Source organism: Somniosus microcephalus, chromosome 2 (genome assembly GCF_052327205.1).
Source record: "Somniosus microcephalus isolate GS21.2 chromosome 2, FLI_Smic_1.0, whole genome shotgun sequence".
NCBI classification, from domain to species: Eukaryota; Metazoa; Chordata; class Chondrichthyes; order Squaliformes; family Somniosidae; genus Somniosus; species Somniosus microcephalus.
The window spans coordinates 111421798-111444055 of NC_140988.1; the positions used below are offsets into that span (position 1 = coordinate 111421798).

Sequence of the window (22258 nt, forward strand, 5' to 3'; positions counted from 1 at the left end):
TATACCTATAACCTCCAATTGGATAATTATCCAAGTCCTTTCAGGAGTTAATTGCCACAGATTTTGCTGGAAACATCATTCAAACTCATTTGTGAGTAGAAAGGAAACCGGTATTACATCAGTTTGGTTGTATTTGAATGCAGTTCCCAGAAGATGAAAAAACAGCTACTATACCACCGAGTGTCCCAAAAAATAGTTTCACTATACCCATCTAAGTATCAGCAGTGGTTTATGGGTTTTTACCCTAGATATCTTCTCTGGTGCAGCTTCACTGGTCACTCCCGTAACTGGAGCTCATGTCCCTTTACGAACGATGACTAGATAAGTACTGTTACTGAATTGAGACACAAGTTTTGAACCAACAAATGATTTTAATTGCTTGAAATAAATGAATGAACAGTACAGTTTTCACAGAGATATATTTTCTCTGCATTCCTCGATATGTAAAGGAACAAAGACGCCACTTGCTTTCTCTCTGAATACAGCCGTTAACCATACACTAAAACCTCAGACCAGTCTGATTTCACTTGTCAAGCTGGCAGAGAACTTAAAACCCCCAGCCTTACAGCTGGTGACTGTGAGTTACAAACATGCTGAATGCCTCAGTGCCTGTCTCTGAGAATTGCCATTTTAATCTGTCAGATGAAATCTCTGCCTATTAAGCTGTCAATCACAGAGGTCTCCAGCCAATCAAGGAAACTTCCCTTCTTTCAAAGGATTCAGAAACAGCTTTCACCACCCCTGGGATAAGGATCTGCCTTTTGATGTGTGACCAAGGGACCTTCACGGGTCTGATAGACTATGTGCCCCACTGTGTGGATTTAATAGAAGAACACCTCAACCCAGCAGCTGTCACAACAGTATTCCTGAGGGACAATGGCACCATCCCTAGTAATACCACTAGATGTCTGGAATTGTAAATAATGCCCACCCTCAGGTTCATTGGTTAATTAACACTACACACCACTATTGTATGGGCCAAAATGAATCTGCACTTTGAGGAAAATCTGGCAAACAATCTCAAACTGATGGATCTCTTTTAAGGAATACTGTTAATTCCTTACATTCTAATTCTAGTATTACAAGAATGCTAAAAAATTCAGCACAGGCAAAAATCTATTTTGCCTCAACCACCTAAAGCTTCCCAAAAGTAGTTTCACTATATCTGATCTAAGTTTTAGCCGTTTCCATTTCATTCATTCATATTTAGCTTTGTAGATATGTGGTTAGAGCTGTAATCTATGTTTCTGTGGCGTCCTGAAGCTCCACAAATTTGAGAAAACCCTAAGATTTGCATGTATGTTTCTTAAAAATCTATATCAAATGCTTCAGTGCAAATCAGTACACCTCCTGACTTCACAGAGCTTCAGAAGCGTTGCTGTAAAATGCACTTCAAGCTGAGGATAAAGCCCTACCTGTGCTACTACTAACTACACCGTTCACAGCTGATCCAAACAAAGGCACATTAGATGCAAACCTCCCCCGTCCCATCACCACCATACAATGAAATGAGAGGAGACTTTCAAACAAAGGAAGCTGAAATTGGAGGTTTGCTAGTGCTGTTGGGGAGGGTTTAAACTAGCCTGGCAGGGGGATGGGAACCCGAGTGTAGATTCAGAAAGGAGATAAGCAAAGCTGGAAATGGAAGGCAGTAAATTAGTACGTGAGTTTGGAAGGTAAAGGAAACAAAGGCTAGAAAATAGACAACAAAGGGGTTTGGCAGTGTTAATGGTATATACTTCAATGCAAGGAGTCTAGTAAATAAGGCAGATGAGCTGAGGGCACAGATAGACGTGTGGGAGTATGATATCATAGCTATTACTGAAACATGACTGAAAGAAAGGCAGGACTGGCAGCTCAACATTCCTGGTTATAGGCTTTTCAGAGGAGTTAGAGAGGGGGGATAAAAAAAAGGAGGGAGGGTCGCAATATTGGTTAAAGAGACAATTACAACTGTGAGGAGGGATGATATGTTAGAAGGATCATCAAATGAGGCCATATGGGTTGAACTGAAGAACAAAAAAGGGGGCAATCAGACTGCTGGGAGTGTACTATGGACCCCCAAATAGTCAGAGGGACATAGAAGAGCAAATATGTAGGCACATTTCTGAGAAGTGCAAAAACAATAGGGTAGTAATAGTAGGGGATTTCAACTACCCTAATGTTAACTGGGATGGAATCAGTGTAAAAAGTATAGATGGCACAGACTTCTTAAAATGCATTCAGGAAAACTTTTTTTAGCCAGTACGTAGCAGCCCAACAAGCGGGGGCTGTTCTAGACTTGGTTTTAGGGAATGAAACTAAGGTGGGCAGGTGGAAGGAGTATCAGTGGGAGAGCATTTTGGTGGTAGTGATCATAATTCAGTTAGATTTAGCATAGTTATGGAAAAGGACAAAGATAGACCAGGAATAAAAGTTCTCAATTGGGGAAAGGCTAATTTGTAATTTGGAAAAATGGACTGGAAACAGCTACTCGAAGGTAAATCATTGTCAGAGCAGTGGGAGGCATTCAAGGAGGAGATAGTGAGGGTTCAGAGCAAATATGCTCCCACAAAGAAAAAGGGTAGAACTCCCAAATCTAGAGTCCCCTGGATGTCAAGGGGCATACAGGGTAGGATAAGGCAAAAATGGGAAGCTTATGTCAGATACCAAGAGCTCAATACTGCAGAAAGCCTAGAGAAGTATAGAAAGTGCAGGGGTGAAATTAACAAGGACATTAGGAAAGCAAAGAGAGGGCATGAAAAAATATTGGCAAGTAAAATCAAGGAAAACCCAAAGATGTTTTATAAATACATTAAGAGCAAGAGGATAACTAAGGAAACAGTTGGGCTTATTAGAGACCAAAAGGTAACCTGTGTGTGGAGCCGGAAGACATGGGCATGGCAGGCCTTAAGGTGGAGATAGTCTGCGTACACACCAAGCAAATTCCCATAAGGAGGAAAGATGGGGCATTCAAAGCTAGAGCTCCCTGGATGACAAAGGAAATGGAGGTTAAATGAAACAGGGAAAAGAAGAAAAAAAGTAAGTTTATGACAATTGTCAAATACAGAATACAGTAGAAAACCAGGCAGAATACAGAGAGTGCAGGGGGCAATGTGAAACAAAAGGATCTAAGGTGGGTAAAGAGAGAGTATGAGAAAAGGGTAACCTAAAAGGGAACCCAAAAATCTTTTATAAACATATAAAAAGTGAAAGGATAGTTAAAGGAAGGGTGGAGCCGATTAGGGACAAAAAAGGGAATCTTTTTATGGAGGCAGGGGGCATGGCTGAGGTACTGAATGAGTACTTTGCATCTGTCTTCACAAATGAAGAGGATGAAGTTAATGTTGCAGTAGAGGAGGAGGAGTAGAGATATTGAATAGAATTAAAAAAGATAGAAAGGAGGTGAAAAATAGATTTGCATCACTCAAAGTTAACAAGTCACCCGGTCCAGATGGGATGCATCCTAGGTTGCTGAGGGAAGCTAAGGTGGAGATAGCAGAAGGTCTAACCACAATGTTTCAATCCTCCTTGGATATGGGAATGATGCTAGAGGACTGGAGGATTAAAATGTTACACTCCTGTTCAAAAAAGGCAAGAGGGATAAACCTGGCAAGTCAGTCTAACATCAATGGTGGGAAAACTACTAGAGACCATTATCAAGGCCAAAATTAATTCTCACTTGGAAAAGCATGGGTTAATAAGGACCAGGCAGCACGGATTTGTTAAAGGCAAATCATGTCTGACTAACCTGATTGAGTTCTTTGATCAAGTAACAGAGAGGGTTGATGATGGCACTACATTGATGTATATATGAACTTGCTGAGGGGGGGGGAGCAGAGTTGCTTGGTTAACCAGGGGGGAAGCACTTCTGCTCCTCCTGGTGTACAAGCAGTACCTTTTCCACACAACAGTCCTTGCCTCCCTTTAGCTGCCGGGTTTCCTGCGGCTCGGGAAAGAATAAACCTGGAAGGCAGATAAAATGTGAGGCATGCAGCCTCATTATAATATTTAAATGACCCAACCGCCTCCTGGGAGTGGGTTGGTTGCTTACCCCCTGTCCCGCCTCTGTTAAAACTGGAAGTAGGTGGGTCGGAGGCTGGTTGGGTTTGGGTTTGTGATTTTTTAAATTTTCACAGCCCACCCGACCCAAACTCACCCATTTTTGGGAGTTAAAATTCCCCTCTATGACTCTATGGGGGAAAAATTGGGTTGCTTTGCACCTCCCGTTAGCGCCCTGTGGTGTGTTTTCCAGGCACCCCGCTCCCCGGTAGTCCAGCAGAGCCCAGTGCGTGCTGCGCTAGGCCCCACCCCTTTGATAAGGGGAGGGAGGCCTGTAATACCGCGGTGCTACGTGCTGATGCGCGTGGTGCTGTTGCACGTAGCGCACGATATTGAATGGTATCGCCCCAGGAAGGAGGGAGAGTGCTTCCAGTAACGCCCCGCCTCCTGCTTGGGACGCTACCACTCAATTTACGGCACAGGGGTGCTAACTTTTTCGGGGCACTAAAAGTAGCGCCCTGGCAAAGTTAGCGTCCCAAAGGGGGCGCGACCAAATTTTCCCCCCTATGTCTGTTAGGCAGTTTTGTGCTGCAGACTCTCACACATTAGGAACTGCATGTGATGTGCAGAATGGACGTGTATGGTAAACATTCAAAGGACTGTAAGTTAGTTTAAGTGTGAGGGGAACCTTTGTGGCATACATACTTTGCTGATCTGTTTGGTATAAGGTTATTGTAGGCAGTCTAATCAAGGCGGAGATCTCTAAACTCCTCCTGCATTTGTAGCCTGAAATAGTATTAACGATGACCAGCATTTGTAGCCTGAAATAGTATTAACGATGACCATCAACTTCACCCATGTACTTGGTACAACTCACCTGTGCAGGTAGTGCGAAACAGGGCAATAATCGTGCTCTAATGCACTTCTTCCAGCAGCAGTTCTACTGATACATCGTCCATTCAAAGGGCTCATAGAAACCTCTGCTCCATTGTGACAATGAATTGTAATGTGGTCGAGCTTTTATTTAGCAAAAAAGCACTCTGCTTTCAACTGCTGCTGTAAGCCTTTAACTCCCGGCTGCAATGCCAGATATTCCCAAAACACCAAGCTCCCGATGGCTGGCATAGTACACACCAGGAGCTTGATCAACACACATAATTAAGTCCGACCCCAGAAGATTCTGTGAAGTCAAGCATATGGAACTGCAGCAGATGCAAAGCTTACTGCTCTCGATTCCTGCTTGATCCATGAAAATTGTGGAAAATCCACACTCCTGTTATATGCAGATGTTCAGTAATATCTTGCTTCATGTTTATAACGTTTGTTGGACATGGACTGTACCCAAAGTATTATCAAGACTGCCTTTTCCACCGCAGACCTGAAAAGAACCCACTGAATAGATGATGCCGAGGGACTGAACTATGCATTGCAAAAGGAAAATCTAAATGCTGCCTTCCAGTATCCTAAAGGAAGGCAATATTTACACTTGCAAAATACATTAAAAACTGGTCTGTTATTTCACAGATACAACACTAAATAAAAACACACTCCACTTTTTGAAGACATAGTCCACCCTTGCATAGTATATAGTATACTAGCTGGGGGAGCCCGGCGGTGCCGAGGCTTTTTCGAGGGCATGTTGTTGTTGGAAGAGAGAGAGAGAGCGACTGGGGGGAAGAGAGAGAGGGAAGGAGAGAGAGAGAGAGGGAATGAGAGAGAGGGAAAGAGAGAGAGAGGGAAGGAGAGAGAGAGAGGGAAGGAGAGAGAGAGGGGGAAGGAGAGAGAGAGAGATGGAAGGAGAGAGAGAGAGATGGAAGGATGGAGAGAGAGGGAAGGAGAGAGAGGGAAGGAGAGAGAGGGAAGGAGAGAGAAAGAGAGGGAAGGAGAGAGAGACATAGAGAGAGAGGGAAGGAGAGAGAGAGAGAGAGAGAGAGAGAGATTGGGAGTGTGAGAGAGAGAGAGATTGGGAGTGTGAGAGAGAGAGAGATTGGGAGTGAGAGAGAGAGAGATTGGGAGTGAGAGAGAGAGAGAGAGAGAGACTGGGAGTGTGAGAGAGAGAGAGATTGGGAGTGAGAGAGAGAGAGATTGGGAGTGAGAGAGAGAGACTGGGAGTGTGAGAGAGAGAGAGATTGGGAGTGAGAGAGATTGGGAGTGTGAGAGAGAGATTGGGAGTGTGAGAGAGAGATAGATTGGGAGTGTGAGAGAGAGAGAGATTGGGAGTGTGAGAGAGAGATTGGGAGTGTGAGAGAGAGAGATTGGGAGTGTGAGAGAGAGAGAGATTGGGAGTGTGAGAGAGAGATTGGGAGTGAGAGAGAGAGAGATTGGGAGTGAGAGAGAGAGAGATTGGGAGTGTGAGAGAGAGAGAGAGATTGGGAGTGTGAGAGAGAGACTGGGAGTGTGAGAGAGAGAGAGATTGGGAGTGAGAGAGAGAGAGAGATTGGGAGTGTGAGAGAGAGAGATTGGGAGTGAGAGAGAGATTGGGAGTGTGAGAGAGAGAGATTGGGAGTGAGAGAGAGAGAGATTGGGAGTGAGAGAGAGAGAGATTGGGAGTGAGAGAGAGAGAGATTGGGAGTGTGAGAGAGAGAGATTGGGAGTGAGAGAGAGAGAGATTGGGAGTGTGAGAGAGAGAGATTGGGAGTGTGAGAGAGAGATTGGGAGTGTGAGAGAGAGATTGGGAGTGTGAGAGAGAGAGAGATTGGGAGTGTGAGAGAGATTGGAAGTGTGAGAGAGAGAGATTGGGAGTGTGAGATAGAGAGAGATTGGGAGTGTGAGAGAGAGAGATTGGGAGTGTGAGAGAGATTGGAAGTGTGAGAGAGAGAGATTGGGAGTGTGAGAGAGAGAGAGCGACTGGGGGGAAGAGAGAGAGATTGGGAGTGTGAGAGAGAGAGATTGGGAGTGTGAGAGAGAGAGAGATTGGGAGTGTGAGAGAGAGAGAGATTGGGAGTGTGAGAGAGAGAGACTGGGAGTGTGAGAGAGAGAGAGAGAGATTGGGAGTGTGAGAGAGAGAGACTGGGAGTGTGAGAGAGAGAGACTGGGAGTGTGAGAGAGAGAGAGAGATTGGGAGTGTGAGAGACTGGGAATGTGAGAGAGAGAGAGATTGGGAGTGAGAGAGAGAGAGAGATTGGGAGTGAGAGAGAGAGAGATTGGGAGTGAGAGAGAGATTGGGAGTGTGAGAGAGAGAGATTGGGAGTGAGAGAGAGATTGGGAGTGAGAGAGAGAGAGATTGGGAGTGTGTGAGAGAGAGATTGGGAGTGAGAGAGAGAGAGATTGGGAATGTGAGAGAGAGAGATTGGGAGTGTGAGAGAGAGAGAGATTGGGAGTGTGAGAGAGAGATTGGGAGTGAGAGAGAGAGATTGGGAGTGTGAGAGAGAGAGAGATTGGGAGTGTGAGAGAGATTGGAAGTGTGAGAGAGAGAGATTGGGAGTGTGAGAGAGAGAGCGACTGGGGGGGAAGAGAGAGCGACTGGTGGGGAAGAGAGAGCGACGGGGGGAGAGAGAGCGACTGGGGGGGAGAGAGAGCGACTGGGGGGGAGAGAGAGCGACTGGGGGGGAGAGAGAGCTACTGGGGGGAGAGAGAGCGACTGTGGGGGGGAGAGAGAGCGACTGTGGGGGAGAGAGAGCGACTGTGGGGGGGAGAGAGAGCGACTGTGGGGGGGAGAGAGAGCGACTGTGGGGGGAGAGGTTCAGAAGGATAAGGCCCGCCCACACACGCACCGATTGGTCGACCGTCAGGTCACCGAAGCGTAGGATTGGTCAATCGTCAAGTCACTCGACACTCAACTGTAGGATGGCACGCGCCAGGAACCCGCCGTACGATTGGTCGACCTCGACGTCACACGGTCGCTAATGAGATGCTCATGAGCGGAACGCTGAACGTTTTTTGGATACCGCGGGCGCGATTTTTGTCCGGTCGAAACGTACATACGCCTATAATCCTCCTATATCTATATATATAAACGGATACTTCTTTCTGGTCTGTCTATCTGTCTGTCCTTCTGTCTGTCGTTCTGTCTGTCCATCCTCGGGTGTGCGTCTGTCCGGCTATGCGCTCGAAAATTACAGAGCGTACCTACGCGTGCGTTACGTCGAAAGAAAGCTTACCTTTCCGAAACCCTGGTAAGCGTATTTACGTTTCGGCCGGACGAAAATCGCGCCCGCGGTATCCGAAAAACCTTCAACATTCCGCTCATTAGCATCTCATTATCCGCTCATTAGCGACAGAGTGACCTCAAGGTCGACCAATCGTACGCCGGGTTGCTGGCGCGTGCGGCCGGGCCCTCCTACGGTCGAGTGACGGGACGATTTACCAATCCTACGCTTTGGTGACCTGACAGTCGACCAATCGGTGTGTGTGTGGGCGGGCCTTATCGTTCTGAACCGAGGTGAGTCGCCGCCATCTTGCTTCCATTCTTTTTCCTGCTTTCTGCGTCTTTCTTTTCAAATATACATTTCCAGCAAAAAAAAGTTGCTTTTAAAACACAAATTGTTTTTTAAAAATGTTAATTAATTTGTAAATCTTTTCTCTAACCTCTATAATTCTCCTACCTTTCACCGTTTTTTCCAGGCCCGGGGCCTAGGCTTCTCCAACTGCTAGCAGTGCAACTCTAGACCCAGGCTCCCGGCCTAGACAGAGACAAACACTGCAGAGGGCAGAGGGTGTGCTGCCTCAGCTCCATTCCCGGGGTCCAGTAGGTGGGGAGGCTTCATAAGCAACTGGGGTAGGTCGCAAGCCCCAAATAATAATCTGAAGATCCTGTGTTTGCAGCTGAGGAAATTTCTTCTGCAGACAGCTCCAGGTTAACGGCAGCCATCTTTGTCAAGGAGGGGGAAAAGTTCAGTGCGACGCCATTTTGATTCAGTGTGTAACAGAGTGCATGCGCGGCCATCTTAGTACAGGAACATAGAGTGGGTGGGGCTTCTGTGCTCCAAATCTGTGTCTGTGACAGACAATCGACTGTGTAGCTGTGCAAGGTCTGTAGCTATTGCAACAGCTTTAGCTACAGAGCTTCAGGGCCACACCTGAGTGTTTAGAAGCTGTTGCTAAGCAACAGTGTTTGTTGTTAAATACAGAGATAAGAATCTCCGTATCTCTCAACATTAACTCTAGAGAGTACTTTAGGCAAGGCATCAGCTCGGTCCCGTGGGTGCCGGATAGCACAAAGTTTCCTGTACTTTAGGTTTATCTCCCCCTCCCTTTCCACCCCCCACCCCCCCTCACACCCCCTTCCCCCCACCCCCCACACCCACTTCCCCTCAGCCCCCCCTTCCCCCCACCCCCTCCCCCCCCCCCACACCCCCTTCCACCCCCCTCCCCACCCCCCTTCCCCCCTCCCGTTCACCCCCTTCCCCTCCCGTTCACCCCCTTCCCCCCTCCTCCCCCTCCCCACCCCCCTCCTCCCCCTCTTCCCCCCCCACCCCCTTCCCCCCCCACCCCCTCCTCCCCACCCCTCCCCTCCCTCCCTCCCCTTCCCCCCTCCCCTTCCCACCCTCTTTTCTTCCCCTCCTCCTTCCCCCCCTTCCCCCCAGTCGCTCTCTCTCTTCCCCCAGTCGCTCTCTCTCTTCCCCCCAGTCGCTCTCTCTCTCTCTTCCAACAACAACATGCCCTCAAAAGACCCTCGGCACCGCCGGGCACTTCAGCTAGTTCATTATATATGACAGATAGGTAAGCGTTGTTAAAAGGTAGTAATGATTCAATCCGAAGCTATAACAGCGAATCACAAGGGCGTCACCTTCATCAGACCCCGAGAAGTCATGGAAGGCTCACTTCTACCTGCAGAATCCAAGGAAATGGTTTCAATCCATTAAGGACGAGCTGCTTTTAGAACATGGATTCCGAAAATCCGCAGGTCCAACATTCTAGTCTAAATATTGGATACACCTGCTGGGATCCACCAACCTGACCTCACCAGGATCTGTAATTTTAGTAACAGTGACAGGCAGCCATATCAATACACATCTCAGGCACCTTTATAAGGGTACCAAATAAAAATACATTTTTGGCAGTATTTCTTTGGGGTCCAGGATATTAGTTGGCCCTCATGTGGACCGCACTTGTGGCCCTCCATTGTCTGGTGTATCTCCTTGCACCTAATCTCTCACCGGCCGCCCGGCAAATCCCAGGCCAGGGCTGAGGAAACTCCTACCCTGGGACTCCCCTCCACACAGTAACATACCCCATCCCCCAATGTAAGGGACCACATTTGGGGTGGACAGCAAACAAGCGGAGTGGAAACAGTGGATGCATAGGTCATATCCAGATCCTGGGCTACTTCATTGTCCTTCTGCCACACTCTTGCCCAAATTACTGTGGGAGTGCGCCAGAAAATGCGTGGATTTTCAGAGCAATGGGGGGGAATTTTAACCCCCAAAAAACGGCGGGTTGGGTTCGGGTGGGATATTAAGATGTTAAAAATCTGAATCCTGACCCTAACCCGCCCACTTCCGGTTTTTAGCGGCAATTTAAATATTATAATGAGCTGGGAGCGTCACATTTAACCACCATTTTAAATTTAAACCTGGTCAGCCAAGTTTCCCGGGCCTCCGATCTCCCTTGCGGCCTCAGGACTCCCGATCACCCCAGCCTCTGATCGACACAATGTTGCCCCAGCTCAGGACTCCCAATCTTCCTCCCCTGGCTCAGGACTCCCGATCTTCCTCCCCTTGCTCCAGCGTCCACGATGTTGCCCTGGCTCAGGACTCCCGATCTTCCTCTCCTTGCTCCAGCGTCTACGATGTTGCCCTGGCTCAGGACTCCCGAACTTCCTCGCCTCCGCTCCCCCACCGCACCCCGGCCTCCCGATCTTCCTCGCACCCCCTTCCCCCAGCTCAGGACTCCCAATCTTACTCGCCCGCTCCCCCACCGCACCCCGGCCTCCCCCGGCTCAGGACTCCCGATCTTCCTCGCTCCACTGCCCCACCGGCTCAGGACTCCCAATCTTCCTCGCCCCCACTGCCCCACTGGCTCAGGACTCCCGATCTTCCTCGCCCCCGCTCCCCCGGCTCAGGACTCCCGATCTTCCTCGCCCCCAGCTCCCACGGCTCAGGACTCCCGATCTTCCTCGCCCCCACTGCCCCACTGGCTCAGGACTCCCAATCTTCCTCGCCCCCGCTCCCCTGCTCAGGACTCCCGATCTTCCTCGCCCCCACTGCCCCACTGGCTCAGCACTCCCAATCTTCCTCGCCCCCCGCTGCCCCGGCTCAGGACTCCCGATCTTCCTCACCCCCACTGCCCCACCGGCTCTGGACTCCCGATCTTCCTCGCCCCCGCTCCCCCCGGCTCAGGACTCCCGATCTTCCACGCCCCACTGCCCCACTGGCTCAGGACTCCCGATCTACCTCGCCCCCGCTCCCCCGGCTCAGGACTCCCGATCTTCCTCGCCCCCGCTCCCCCGGCTCAGGACTCCCGATCTTCCTCGCCCCCCGCTCCCCCGGCTCAGGACTCCCGATCTTCCACGCCCCCACTGCCCCACCGGCTCAGGACTCCCGATCTACCTCGCCCCCGCTCCCCCGGCTCAGGACTCCTGATCTTCCTCGCCCCCGCTCCCCCGGCTCAGGACTCCCGATCTTCCTCGCCCCCCACTGCCCCACTGGCTCAGGACTCCCGATCTTCCTCGCCCCCACTGGCTCAGGACTCCCGATCTTCCTCGCCCCCACTGCCTCAGGACTCCCAATCTCCCTCGCCCCCGCTCCCCCAGTTCAGGACTCCCGATCTTCCTCGCCCCCACTGCCCCACTGGCTCAGGACTCCCAATCTTCCTCGCCCCCGCTCCCCCGGCTCAGGACTCCCGATCTTCCTCGCCCCTGCTCCCCCGGCTCAGGACTCCCGATCTTCCTCGCCCCCCACTGCCCCACTGGCTCAGGACTCCTGATCTTCCTCGCCCCCGCTCCCCCGGCTCAGGACTCCCGATCTTCCTCGCCCCCACTGCCCCACTGGCTCAGGACTCCCGATCTTCCTCGCCCCCACTGCCCCACCGGCTCAGGACTCCCGATCATCCTCGTCCCCGCTCCCCCGGCTCAGGACTCCCGATCTTCCTCGCCCCCGCTCCCATGGCTCAGGACTCCCGATCTTCCTCGCCCCCCACTGCCCCACTGGCTCAGGACTCCCGATCTTCCTCGCCCCCACTGCCCCACTGGCTCAGGACTCCCGATCTTCCTCGCCCCCACTGGCTCAAGACTCCCGATCTTCCTCGCCCCCGCTCCCCCGGCTCAGGACTCCCGATCTTCCTCGCCCCCACTGCCTCAGGACTCCCAATCTCCCTCGCCCCCGCTCCCCCGGCTCAGGACTCCCGATCTTCCTCGCCCCCACTGCCTCAGGACTCCTGATCTTCCTCACCCCCGCTCCCCCAGTTCAGGACTCCCGATCTTCCTCGCCCCCACTGCCCCACTGGCTCAGGACTCCCAATCTTCCTCGCCCCCGCTCCCCCGGCTCAGGACTCCCGATCTTCCTCGCCCCTGCTCCCCCGGCTCAGGACTCCCGATCTTCCTCGCCCCCACTGCCCCACTGGCTCAGGACTCCCGATCTTCCTCGCCCCCACTGCCCCACTGGCTCAGGACTCCCGATCTTCCTCGCCCCCACTGCCCCACTGGCTCAGGACTCCCGATCTTCCTCGCCCCCGCTCCCCCGGCTCAGGACTCCCGATCTTCCTCAGCCCCACTGCTCCCCCGGCTCAGGACTCCTGATCTTCCTCGCCCCCGCTCCCCCGGCTCAGGACTCCTGATCTTCCTCGCCCCCGCTCCCCCGGCTCAGGACTCCCGATCTTCCTCGCCCCCACTGCCCCACTGGCTCAGGACTCCCGATCTTCCTCGCCCCCACTGCTCCCCCGGCTCAGGACTCCTGATCTTCCTCGCCCCCGCTCCCCCGGCTCAGGGCTCCCGATCTTCCTCACCCCCACTGCTCCCCCGGCTCAGGACTCCTGATCTTCCTCGCCCTCACTGCCCCACTGGCTCAGGACTTCCGATCTTCCCAAAGTTCTAACGAAAGGTCATCGACCTGAAACATTAACTCTGTTCCTCTCTCCATAGATGCTGCCTGACCTGCTGAGTATTTCCAGCATTTTCTGTTTTTATTTCAGATTCCCAGCGGTAGCTTTCTTTTCTATAAATGAAACAAAAGTGCTTTTGTACCACTTACTTTGAAGTTCAATGATACCAGGTTATATTTCAGTTTTGCAGAGTAAAGTATACATTATCTATTATAATAATTGCTGGAAAGTGTTAGATGAAAATAAAATCTTAAGGACTCGGGAACAAAGACACACAGATTGCTTCCCACAGAGTGCTCAGATACACAGAATAAGGTGCTATGTTTCAGGATACTCAATGTCCTCACACAAAGACTTAGGAAATTGTATCTTTGGATAAATAATGTGATTCTCACCAATAAAATCGCTCCTTTGTCACTCGTTCCTGCAGTAATTCCCATTTCTTTCCAAGGTCAATAGAAAAATATAGCTGCAAAAATTAAAAACAGATTTATTTTATCAGGCTTTCAATAACACAACTGCATAATGATACATGCTGGTACTGTACATTACATATTGATAATAACTGAAACCAATACGTGCTTTGACACTGAGAGCTCCTCTTTGTTCTCATGTGTCACCTTTAGGCTCGAGTCTTTAATCCACTTGCATGCTCTGTAGACAGGCCCTTCCAATGAACGGCAGTGATGGGTTCTTTCACATGTGGATGAGAGGCTGGTGCTATCACTGGTCTGATATGCTGCGTATTCCACAATGTCATTGCCAAAGTTCAACTCAGATGAGTGAATAGCACACATGGTGGAAAATTAGGGCTGATTTGGTGATTCTGAATAGATGGGGAGTGCACTGTGGGAAATCACAGCTGTATCCCCACTATTTTTCATGATGCACACTCTGTGAATATCGCTCCTCACTGCAAGCGTAGCATTGGGGAATCGCCTTGAACTGTCTTCACTGAATTATCATTTCCAGTCCTTCCATTTAAGTACAAACAAAATATCTCCTGGGTCTCATTTCTTTATCCTCTGATTTGCATCTCGGAATTTAACTTCAAATACCACAAATGGATTTTGGCACTTTCAGTTTCCAGTGGGTGCTTCAGATTAGATTTACTTGCAGGCCCTGTCCATTGACTGACATATATATATGTCAAAGACCTTTACAGCAACAGGGTTTTTTAAATCTTGCTCCCCTCTCAATAATGGACATGGTAAGGCAAGGGAAAGTAGAAACAAGTTTTATACTTTTTCCTTTTTTTTTTAAATTGGAAAAATAAGTTAGGAATGATAGGATAAGTTAAAAAAAATTGTAGGCCAGATGGGAAAGACAAGAGAAAGGAGAGAAATAAGAATGATATTGCAAGCAGTCTCAGAATAAGGGGTTGGCCATTTAGGACTGAGATGAGGAGAAATTTCTTCGCTAAAGGGTTGTGAATCTTCGGAATCCTCTACCCTAGAGGGCTGTGGATGCTCAGTCGTTGAGTATATCCAAGACAAGGATTAAAACATTTTTGGATATTAAGGGAACCAAGGAATGGGGAGATAGTGCGGGAAGGTGGAGTTGAGGTAGAAGGTCAGTCATGAGAAGGGCCAAGTGGCCTACTCCTGCTCCTATTTCTTATGTTCCCTGCGCTGGAGAACATTTGGGGGGAAAAATTTGGTTTTAGTGGGAGGTTAGTGGCGGCAGCAGCCGATAGCATCTTGCGGTGCCTCCGGCGATGACGTCATCGCCGTGTGCAGCACCCCGCTCGCACCCCCTGACCAACCACCGGACGCTATGTCCAACAGGGTCAGGGGTTTTATTTTGCAGCCGGGGCACCGATAATTAAAGGGCAGGTGCTGGGCGGCCATTTTTTTGGGCCACCTGCCATTACCTGCCTCCTCTGGCCTACTCATGCGGGGTGCCAGCCATGATCCATCAGCCCGGCACTCCTCGAGTGCCAGGCTATTTTGCCGGCCCCTCCCCTTTAATACCGCAGCGCTATGTGCCGATGCGCGAGGCACTGCTGCACGTAGCGCCGTGATATTCAATGGGAGCGCCCCAAAAGGGAGGGGGCGCGCTTCCCGTAGCGCCCCGCCTCCTGCTTGGGGGCGCTACCATTGAATTTCGGGCGTGGAGATGCTAACTTTTTCGGGGCACTACTTATTGCCCCAAAGGGGGAGCGAGCCAATCCCCCCCCCCTCCGCCCCCTTAGTTTCCAGGACAGTAAAGTGGAAGAAGATGCAGAGACCCACTGGGGTGTTCGCCAGTAGGATAAAACGGGCTCAGTGAATCAACAGCCCGCTTTACACATGCCCAATTTCAACTGAGGTCAACATGTGTGTGTGCTCACGTGTCTATCTGGGGTTATCAGAGAAGCACATGATCAGGCTCAGCTGCGATGATCAAATCAGTCTAACATTCTCACTAGACTCATATGAAGAATGGCTGCCTGGATAAAGTACTGGAGGACAGCTGGTGCCTGAGCAACTGAATCTGACTGTGCCCCAGCAATAGGCAGAAAAAGACAAGAAATTTGGCTGTGTGAAAAAAAATATTTGCAGCGAAAACAGAGACTCCTGCATTCAGAAAGTGGTGCGAATACATGTGTGTGTGACACATCCGTATGACTCTTCATGAACAATGACTAGCTAAATCTATCACACACACAGCACTGGGCACAACTATTTTTTGATTCATTTTGCACACTTCAGCACCAGCATTTGTAACCCATGTTACATGAACCCCGATTTTAACTATTACTGGGACTAAAGGCATGGTCCACGGCACTCAGGTAAGTTGCAAGGAGGGTTTTTTGGGAGGGCCTCATGATTGGGGTGGGTGGGGGAGACAGACCGAGACATAAAGGCCTAAACTTTCTTTGTGGGTCCTGGAGGAGCAACACAAGGAAAGTAAAAAAGAAATGTTTCAAAGGCTTGCCTGTTTGTGCCTCTTCTACCCCCAGCTCATTGTCCCAATATGTTGACCTGGCAGGAAATTAACAATGGTTTTCCCACTCAGGCCAATGGTTAAAACAGCTGTCAAGCCTCAATGATGCCAGCAGAGCCCGATCTGCATATTTAAAGAGGGACACTGCCAGATTTCAGTGGATGCCATACCCGCTCACTCAGAAGAGCAGGTTAAAATAGACGACTGCAGGAAGAGAGCCCAGACACGGTTAAAATACTCCTTATGGTACCTGATATAATTTATATAGCTACCCCCAAAACACAATGGTCTGGAATCTGTGATTAGCAGCGAAGCGATGACAGTCGCTGCTGACCTCAGAGAAAGTTGCCCACAAAGGTCTAACAATCTCTGTGGTGTGAATTTCATCTCTCCTGACCTTAGTTTGAATCTGGCGCCAAATCAAGCAAATCTCCAGTGTCCAGCAACAGTGATGTCACCAAGCAGGCTAAGCAGCCAATCACATTGAAGAATTCTCACAGACAGCAAACCAGGAAGTAAAATGCACAGATTATAATTTACTTTTTATCAATTTTACAGAGAGCGAAATAAAGATTGGGACATACACATAGGATTAAGGTAGAAGCTGAAATATCATAAACAAACATTTAAAAAAAATTATTGTAGTAAAAACCATATAATTCTTATCATATTAATAGAAAAATTTGACATTTCACAAATATAAAATTAGTTTTTCAGGACCAGAACATTTGTTCAGCAGTCAATATGGCATTAAAAAATCCAACTACACCTCTTTCAACAAGGCTTAAATTTTTGGGGGGCAGGGGGGTGGTTAACAGTGATATTCCAGCATCAAAGGGGACGTTTTCATCAGTAATTATGATCTGAATTGATTGCCGGCTCTGGGAAGTTCCACAGCGCAACCTGTGGAGGAGCAGGGAATGACTGACAGCAAATTCTGCATTGCCGCGTTTATCTGCGCATGCGCTGACTCCAGAAGTTGCTGCCACTTTCAGAGGAGTAATGATGGCGAACGCTGACAATTTTGCCATCATTGCCACCACAAAATCTGAGCCAATTTTTTCTCTTTTTTTTATATAATAGGTGGCTCAACATCCAATGCCACTTATAAAAAGTCTGCTACCTCACAAATCCACCCCTGGTGATCGCTGGGAGCAGAGAGAGAGTTGGAGCATTCCACTGGATTAGTAACAGGAGACTCACAGGTTTTCTATAATGCACACTATGACAACCTTTATTCGGCAAGGGGAGCGTAGGTTAAAAACAATATTGTTGTTGTGAAAGGAGGCGTGTGCAATGACATGACAGTGTCATCACATCTCACTGACATCTGCTGTTGAGAAAATATGATGTTTGCTTACAGCTGAAAAATAAATTAAAGTAAGCGTGAGACTTTGCTGCAAAAGGAACCTAGGTTGCCTGCTGCTACAGAAAGTGAAACGAGTGGCAATTATTAAAGCAGAATTTGCAGAAAAGGCTTTTCACGGTGCTGGAACTAAGCTATAACTTGTCAACATAGGAAACAATACCTTGTTTGAGACAGATGCAAGCGCAGCAAGAGTGTAGACTAATAAAGATTCCAGGCAGAGGTGGGACGCACACAATACTGTAGTTCCTTCTGGCTGTGCACAGTATAAAAGTTTCATTTGTCGTTTTTCTCCCTGCCCCTCTCCTCCCCATGTAATTTGGCACTGAGCGCTCAGCTCCAGGGGTGAGAGTTAGGGTTGCCAACTCTGGTTGAACGCATTCCTGGGGGTTTCATCACATGACCTTTTGCCTCCTACCACCCAGCCCCCACGCTCCCGCCGTTGGTCGCCTGGCACCTCCATCCTCGCGCCAACTGGAAACAGACTCTTCTTTACCCGATTGGATGCTTCTTGACTGTCAAACAGCCTTTTCCCCCCATCTCCAATATTTTATAACTGATAAACGAAAGTGTTCAAAGAAAATGGAAAAAAAAACACAATGTTTTTTAATTCGTGCAGCAGTGTCCTAGAGATTTATCTTTACTTCCTGGAGACTCCAGGACAATCCTGGAGAGTTGGCAACCCTAGTAAGAGTTTGCGCTGCTTTCGCACCAGAGCAGAAAGGATTCATTGTATGGCCGTACTTACCCAACCCTCCTTGCTGTACACAAGCAACTTATCTTCTTCTTTTGGGTGAAAAACCAACGTCTCCACAGAGAAGAAAATCTGCTGTTTTTGAAAGTTGGCTCCCTCGTCCGTGCTCACGAAGAGGCTCTGTTCACGGTCATTCATCGATGAACTGACAAGGATTATCTTAAATAGAATAAACAGAAAATGGATAATTTCTTGTAAATTAATAAAAATTGCGTCTTCAGTAAAGGGGTAATTTTCCAACTTTGCACCATCAGGGGGGAGCCTCAGCACTGGCAGTACATATTGGAAATTGGGTATGCACTGTGCATGATTTTCCAACTGTTATTGTCAGCAAATTATTCGCAGCACACATCTGAATTTCAATATATATGCTACTAGAGGGTGAGGCTCCATGCTGGAATTACAATGTTGAAAAACTGTCCAATGTAACACAACACATAAGACTAAGCTGCATTCCGTGTAGTTGAGGGCAATGTGGATTAAGAGAATATTAGGAGGCAAGGGATGAAGAACAGAGACAACAACAATTTGCATTTATATAGCGCCTTTAACATAGTGAAACGTCCCAAGGTGCTTCACAGGAGCGATTATCAAACAAAATTTGACATCGAGCCACATAGAGAGATATTAGTACAGGTGACGAAAAGCTTGGTAAAGAGGTAGGTTTTAAGGAGCATCTTAAAGGAGGAAAGAGAGGTAGCGAGGCGGAGAGGTTTAGCGAGAGAATTCCAGAGCTTAGGGCCTTGGCAGCTGAAGGCAGGCCACCAATAGTGGAGCGAAGAAAATTGGGGATGCGCAAAAGTCAGAGTTGGAGGAGCGCAGAGACCACGCAGAGTTGTAGGGCTGGGGGAGGTTACAGAAATAGGGGCGGGCGAGGCCATGGAAGGATTTGAAAACAATGATGAGAATTTTTAAATGGAGGCGTTGCTGGACTGGGAGCCAATGTAGGTCAGCGAGCACAGGGGTGATGGGCGAACGGGACTTGGTGCAAGTTAGGACACGGGCAGCAGAGTTATGGATGAGTTGAAGGGTGGGAGGCCGACCAGGAGAGCATTGGAATAGTCGAATCTAGAGGTAACAATGAAAACATTATATTTGAGTTAATAATGAGGTAAAATTTAAGTTTTGATTTAAGTTTATGGCCTCACTTTTCTCTTTCTTGGGTCTACTTGAGTCAAGAAATACCCTGGATAAGAGAATAGGCAGTTGATCTGTTCCTAGGCTTTCATCAATGCAATTGCGAATCCAGCTATTAGGAGGGAGGTCAGAGTTGGCTGGAGTAACTCACTCTCTTTCTCTGACACCCTACGTGGGAAAGAGTTTGCACAGTGCTAATTAAATTCTAACATTGGTACGGCTGAAATCAGGAGCTCAGCATGATGAGATTCGTAGGCCTGAGCCTCCAACATTCCATAGTGAGTGATCAGGAGGTTGGAAACAAACCAGTTGTCCCAACTGCAGCAAGTCTGCTGGAAATGTGCGTGTGTGAATGTTGATGGGGACAGAACCGGGCTCACCTTAAATGGGGGGCAGGACTGAACACCCCTTTAATGGGGATGGGATTGGGCTCACCTTAATGGGGACAGGACTGGACAGCCTTTTAATGGGGACAGGACTGGGCTCACCTTTAATGGAGACAGGATTGGACTCACCTTTAATGGAGACAGGATTGGACTCACCTTTAATGGGGACAGGACTGGGCTCACCTTTAATGGGGACAGGATTGGGCTCACCTTTAATGGGGACAGGATTGGGCTCACCTTTAATGGGGACAGGATGGGGCTCATCTTTAATGGGGACAGGACTGGGCTCATCTTTAATGGGGACAGGACTGGGCTCATCTTTAATGGGGACGGGATTGGGCTCATCTTTAATGGGGACAGGACTGGGCTCACCTTTAATGGGGACAGGATTGGGCTCACCTTTAATGGGGGACAGGATTGGATTCATCTTTAATGGGGACGGGATTGGGCTCATCTTTAATGGGGACAGGACTGGGCTCACCTTTAATGGGGACGAGACTGGGCTCACCTTTAATGGGGACAAGACTGGGCTCATCTTTAATGGGGACAGGACTGGGCTCACCTTTAAGGGGGACAGGACTGGGCTCACCTTTAATGGGGACAAGACTGGGCTCACCGTTAACACGCTCCTACAACTGAATGGTCTGCCAAAACTCACCATACATGGTCAGACAATGACTGGCCATGTGTGGGAGGTACAGGAGGGCTGCTGGTGGCAATGAAACCATACCCCAGCAAGAGGCAGCATCTTCAGGACACAAGAGCAGAATGGGGGATGAACATGTCGATCCAATCTGCAGTAATTAAAATTTCCTGAAATTTCCATAGGGTTCTCCCAATCTCCTGCCACAACTTTGGTGGAAAATGTTGTTGTTCTTCTTCCAAAGAGATTGAAGAATCCCCGTGGAATTTTCAGGCAATTTTATTTTCTGCAGATTGCATCTAAATAAAAATGGCCCAGAAATTCAGGTCTCCACGGGTGAGTACGCACGGGGTACTCACTCATAGGCCCAATGGAAGTGCCGGTTTCGTGCATGCACTGTGCATGCGCGGGAAACCGGAACTTCCGTTCCCTTAAAGGAAGGGGTTCAGAGGTCGAACGCGTGCGCCGGAGAGGCAGTGCGTGCGCATGGAACTTATGTTTTTTTTTAAGTGTTCTCCGGGAGGGTAAGTCTCCAGGAGTTACACATGTAAAAAGCAGGCGTAAGGCCTGCTTTTAACAAGGTAAGTGGTGAATTAATTAAAATTAAAACATTTTTTCCACAGGTTTATTATTTTTAAATACTTTAAAGAAAGGTAAGTTTATTTTTAGCCCCATTAGAAAATGTAATTCATTTTTTCAAAAATTTAAATTATTGTTTAAAATAGTTATTTTAAAAATGTGATTTTTAAAAAAGTTTTATTTGAAGTTTGAATGATGTTTTGGGGCTTATAGTATTTATAGTTTGGACAGCTCTTCCTGTCAATTTTAAGAATGGGCATTTCCCTGCTACCATTGGCTCTCCATGGCCCACGTGATCCCAGGGGACGCATTGAACTAACTGCGCCCCTGGGACACGCAAGCAATGCGCGCCGGCAGTTGGAGGAGGCCCAGGATCTGAATCCCACGCGGGCCCACAGCTCAAAGGCCGGTGCGCTAGGTAAGTGCAGGTCGGAGGCTTGCACCCGCAGGAAGCCTCCGACCCGAATTTCTGGGCCATTATGAAAATGCCAAAGAGCTAGAATAGACATGATAACACCAGGTAGAGATTTCTTCCCAGTCTCCAGTTTCCAATATCAGGGAACCTAAAGTCAAAGTTCCAAGTCAAATCTGAATTTGGGATAATCTGAATATATCGCAAAATGGCCATTTTATTTTCTACAGAAGTTCTACAGCACAGATGTTACTGAAATGAATGTCTTCCCATCTGTGCTGCAAAGCCTTATGTATCTCTCTTGATATCTGGTGTGAGACCATTTCACTGGTGCTAATCAGAAGCACCCACTCCTCCAGTATAATGTACAATTAAACAAACAGCTTTGACAGGATTCTGAAGTGCTAGTTCAGGTTATTAAGAGCACTAGATGCAGCCTGCACACTGAAAGAGCCTCAAGTAGTCTGTTGTATTAATCTTATTGACAAATCACTTATCTGAGACAATGCCCTTTAAACAAAAGCAAATAGAATCTGCTCTGTAAAAACGGGACTATCCACATGGAATAATAATTCTACAAATCTACCCAGCAATTTATTGCGCATTAAGCAGTGTATTTGAGAAAACTGCAATTTGCCACCAAGCTCAGAGGAATGTCTTTCACATACTGAAGTCTGCACAAATCCATCAGTTCATTTACAGCATTCTCTCAGTGGGCTTCAGTCTATACAAAATATGAAGACTGCAAATAGTCTCAAATGTGGTTAGAAATGTAATTAATCTGTAATTAATACATTTTGGCACCTCCAGCACTCCACACACCTACAAATTAGAGGCAGTTTGTTTTATTTAATTCTCATTGAAAGGGATTAACATCTCACTTAATATTCACAATGAACAATAACGGTCCAAACTGAATTTGCTGTCAATGGTTAAAGCGGGTACCATGAATTCTTACTGAGAGTTTTCCACATAGGTTCTACTTGTTACTATAATGTGACCCAGATGAGAAATTGAGATGGCCTGTGAACTTCTCCAAAGATAACAATGCTACTCCATAATTGACAGCGGAGGGGAGGTGTCATTCAAGCAG

At 48.4% G+C, this 22258-nt stretch overlaps 1 protein-coding gene across 1 annotated transcript in view; it reads right to left on the bottom strand.

Moving 5' to 3' along the window:
• Positions 1–22258, bottom strand: part of sorcs2 (sortilin-related VPS10 domain containing receptor 2) — an 879651-nt gene that overhangs the window by 270716 nt on the left and 586677 nt on the right. The window contains exons 4-5 of the mRNA XM_085964704.1: positions 18003–18167; positions 13356–13429 (exon numbers count right to left, since the gene is read on the bottom strand). Of these exons, the coding sequence (XP_085820830.1) occupies positions 13356–13429; positions 18003–18167 (239 nt within the window). The remainder of the gene's footprint in view (positions 1–13355; positions 13430–18002; positions 18168–22258) is intronic.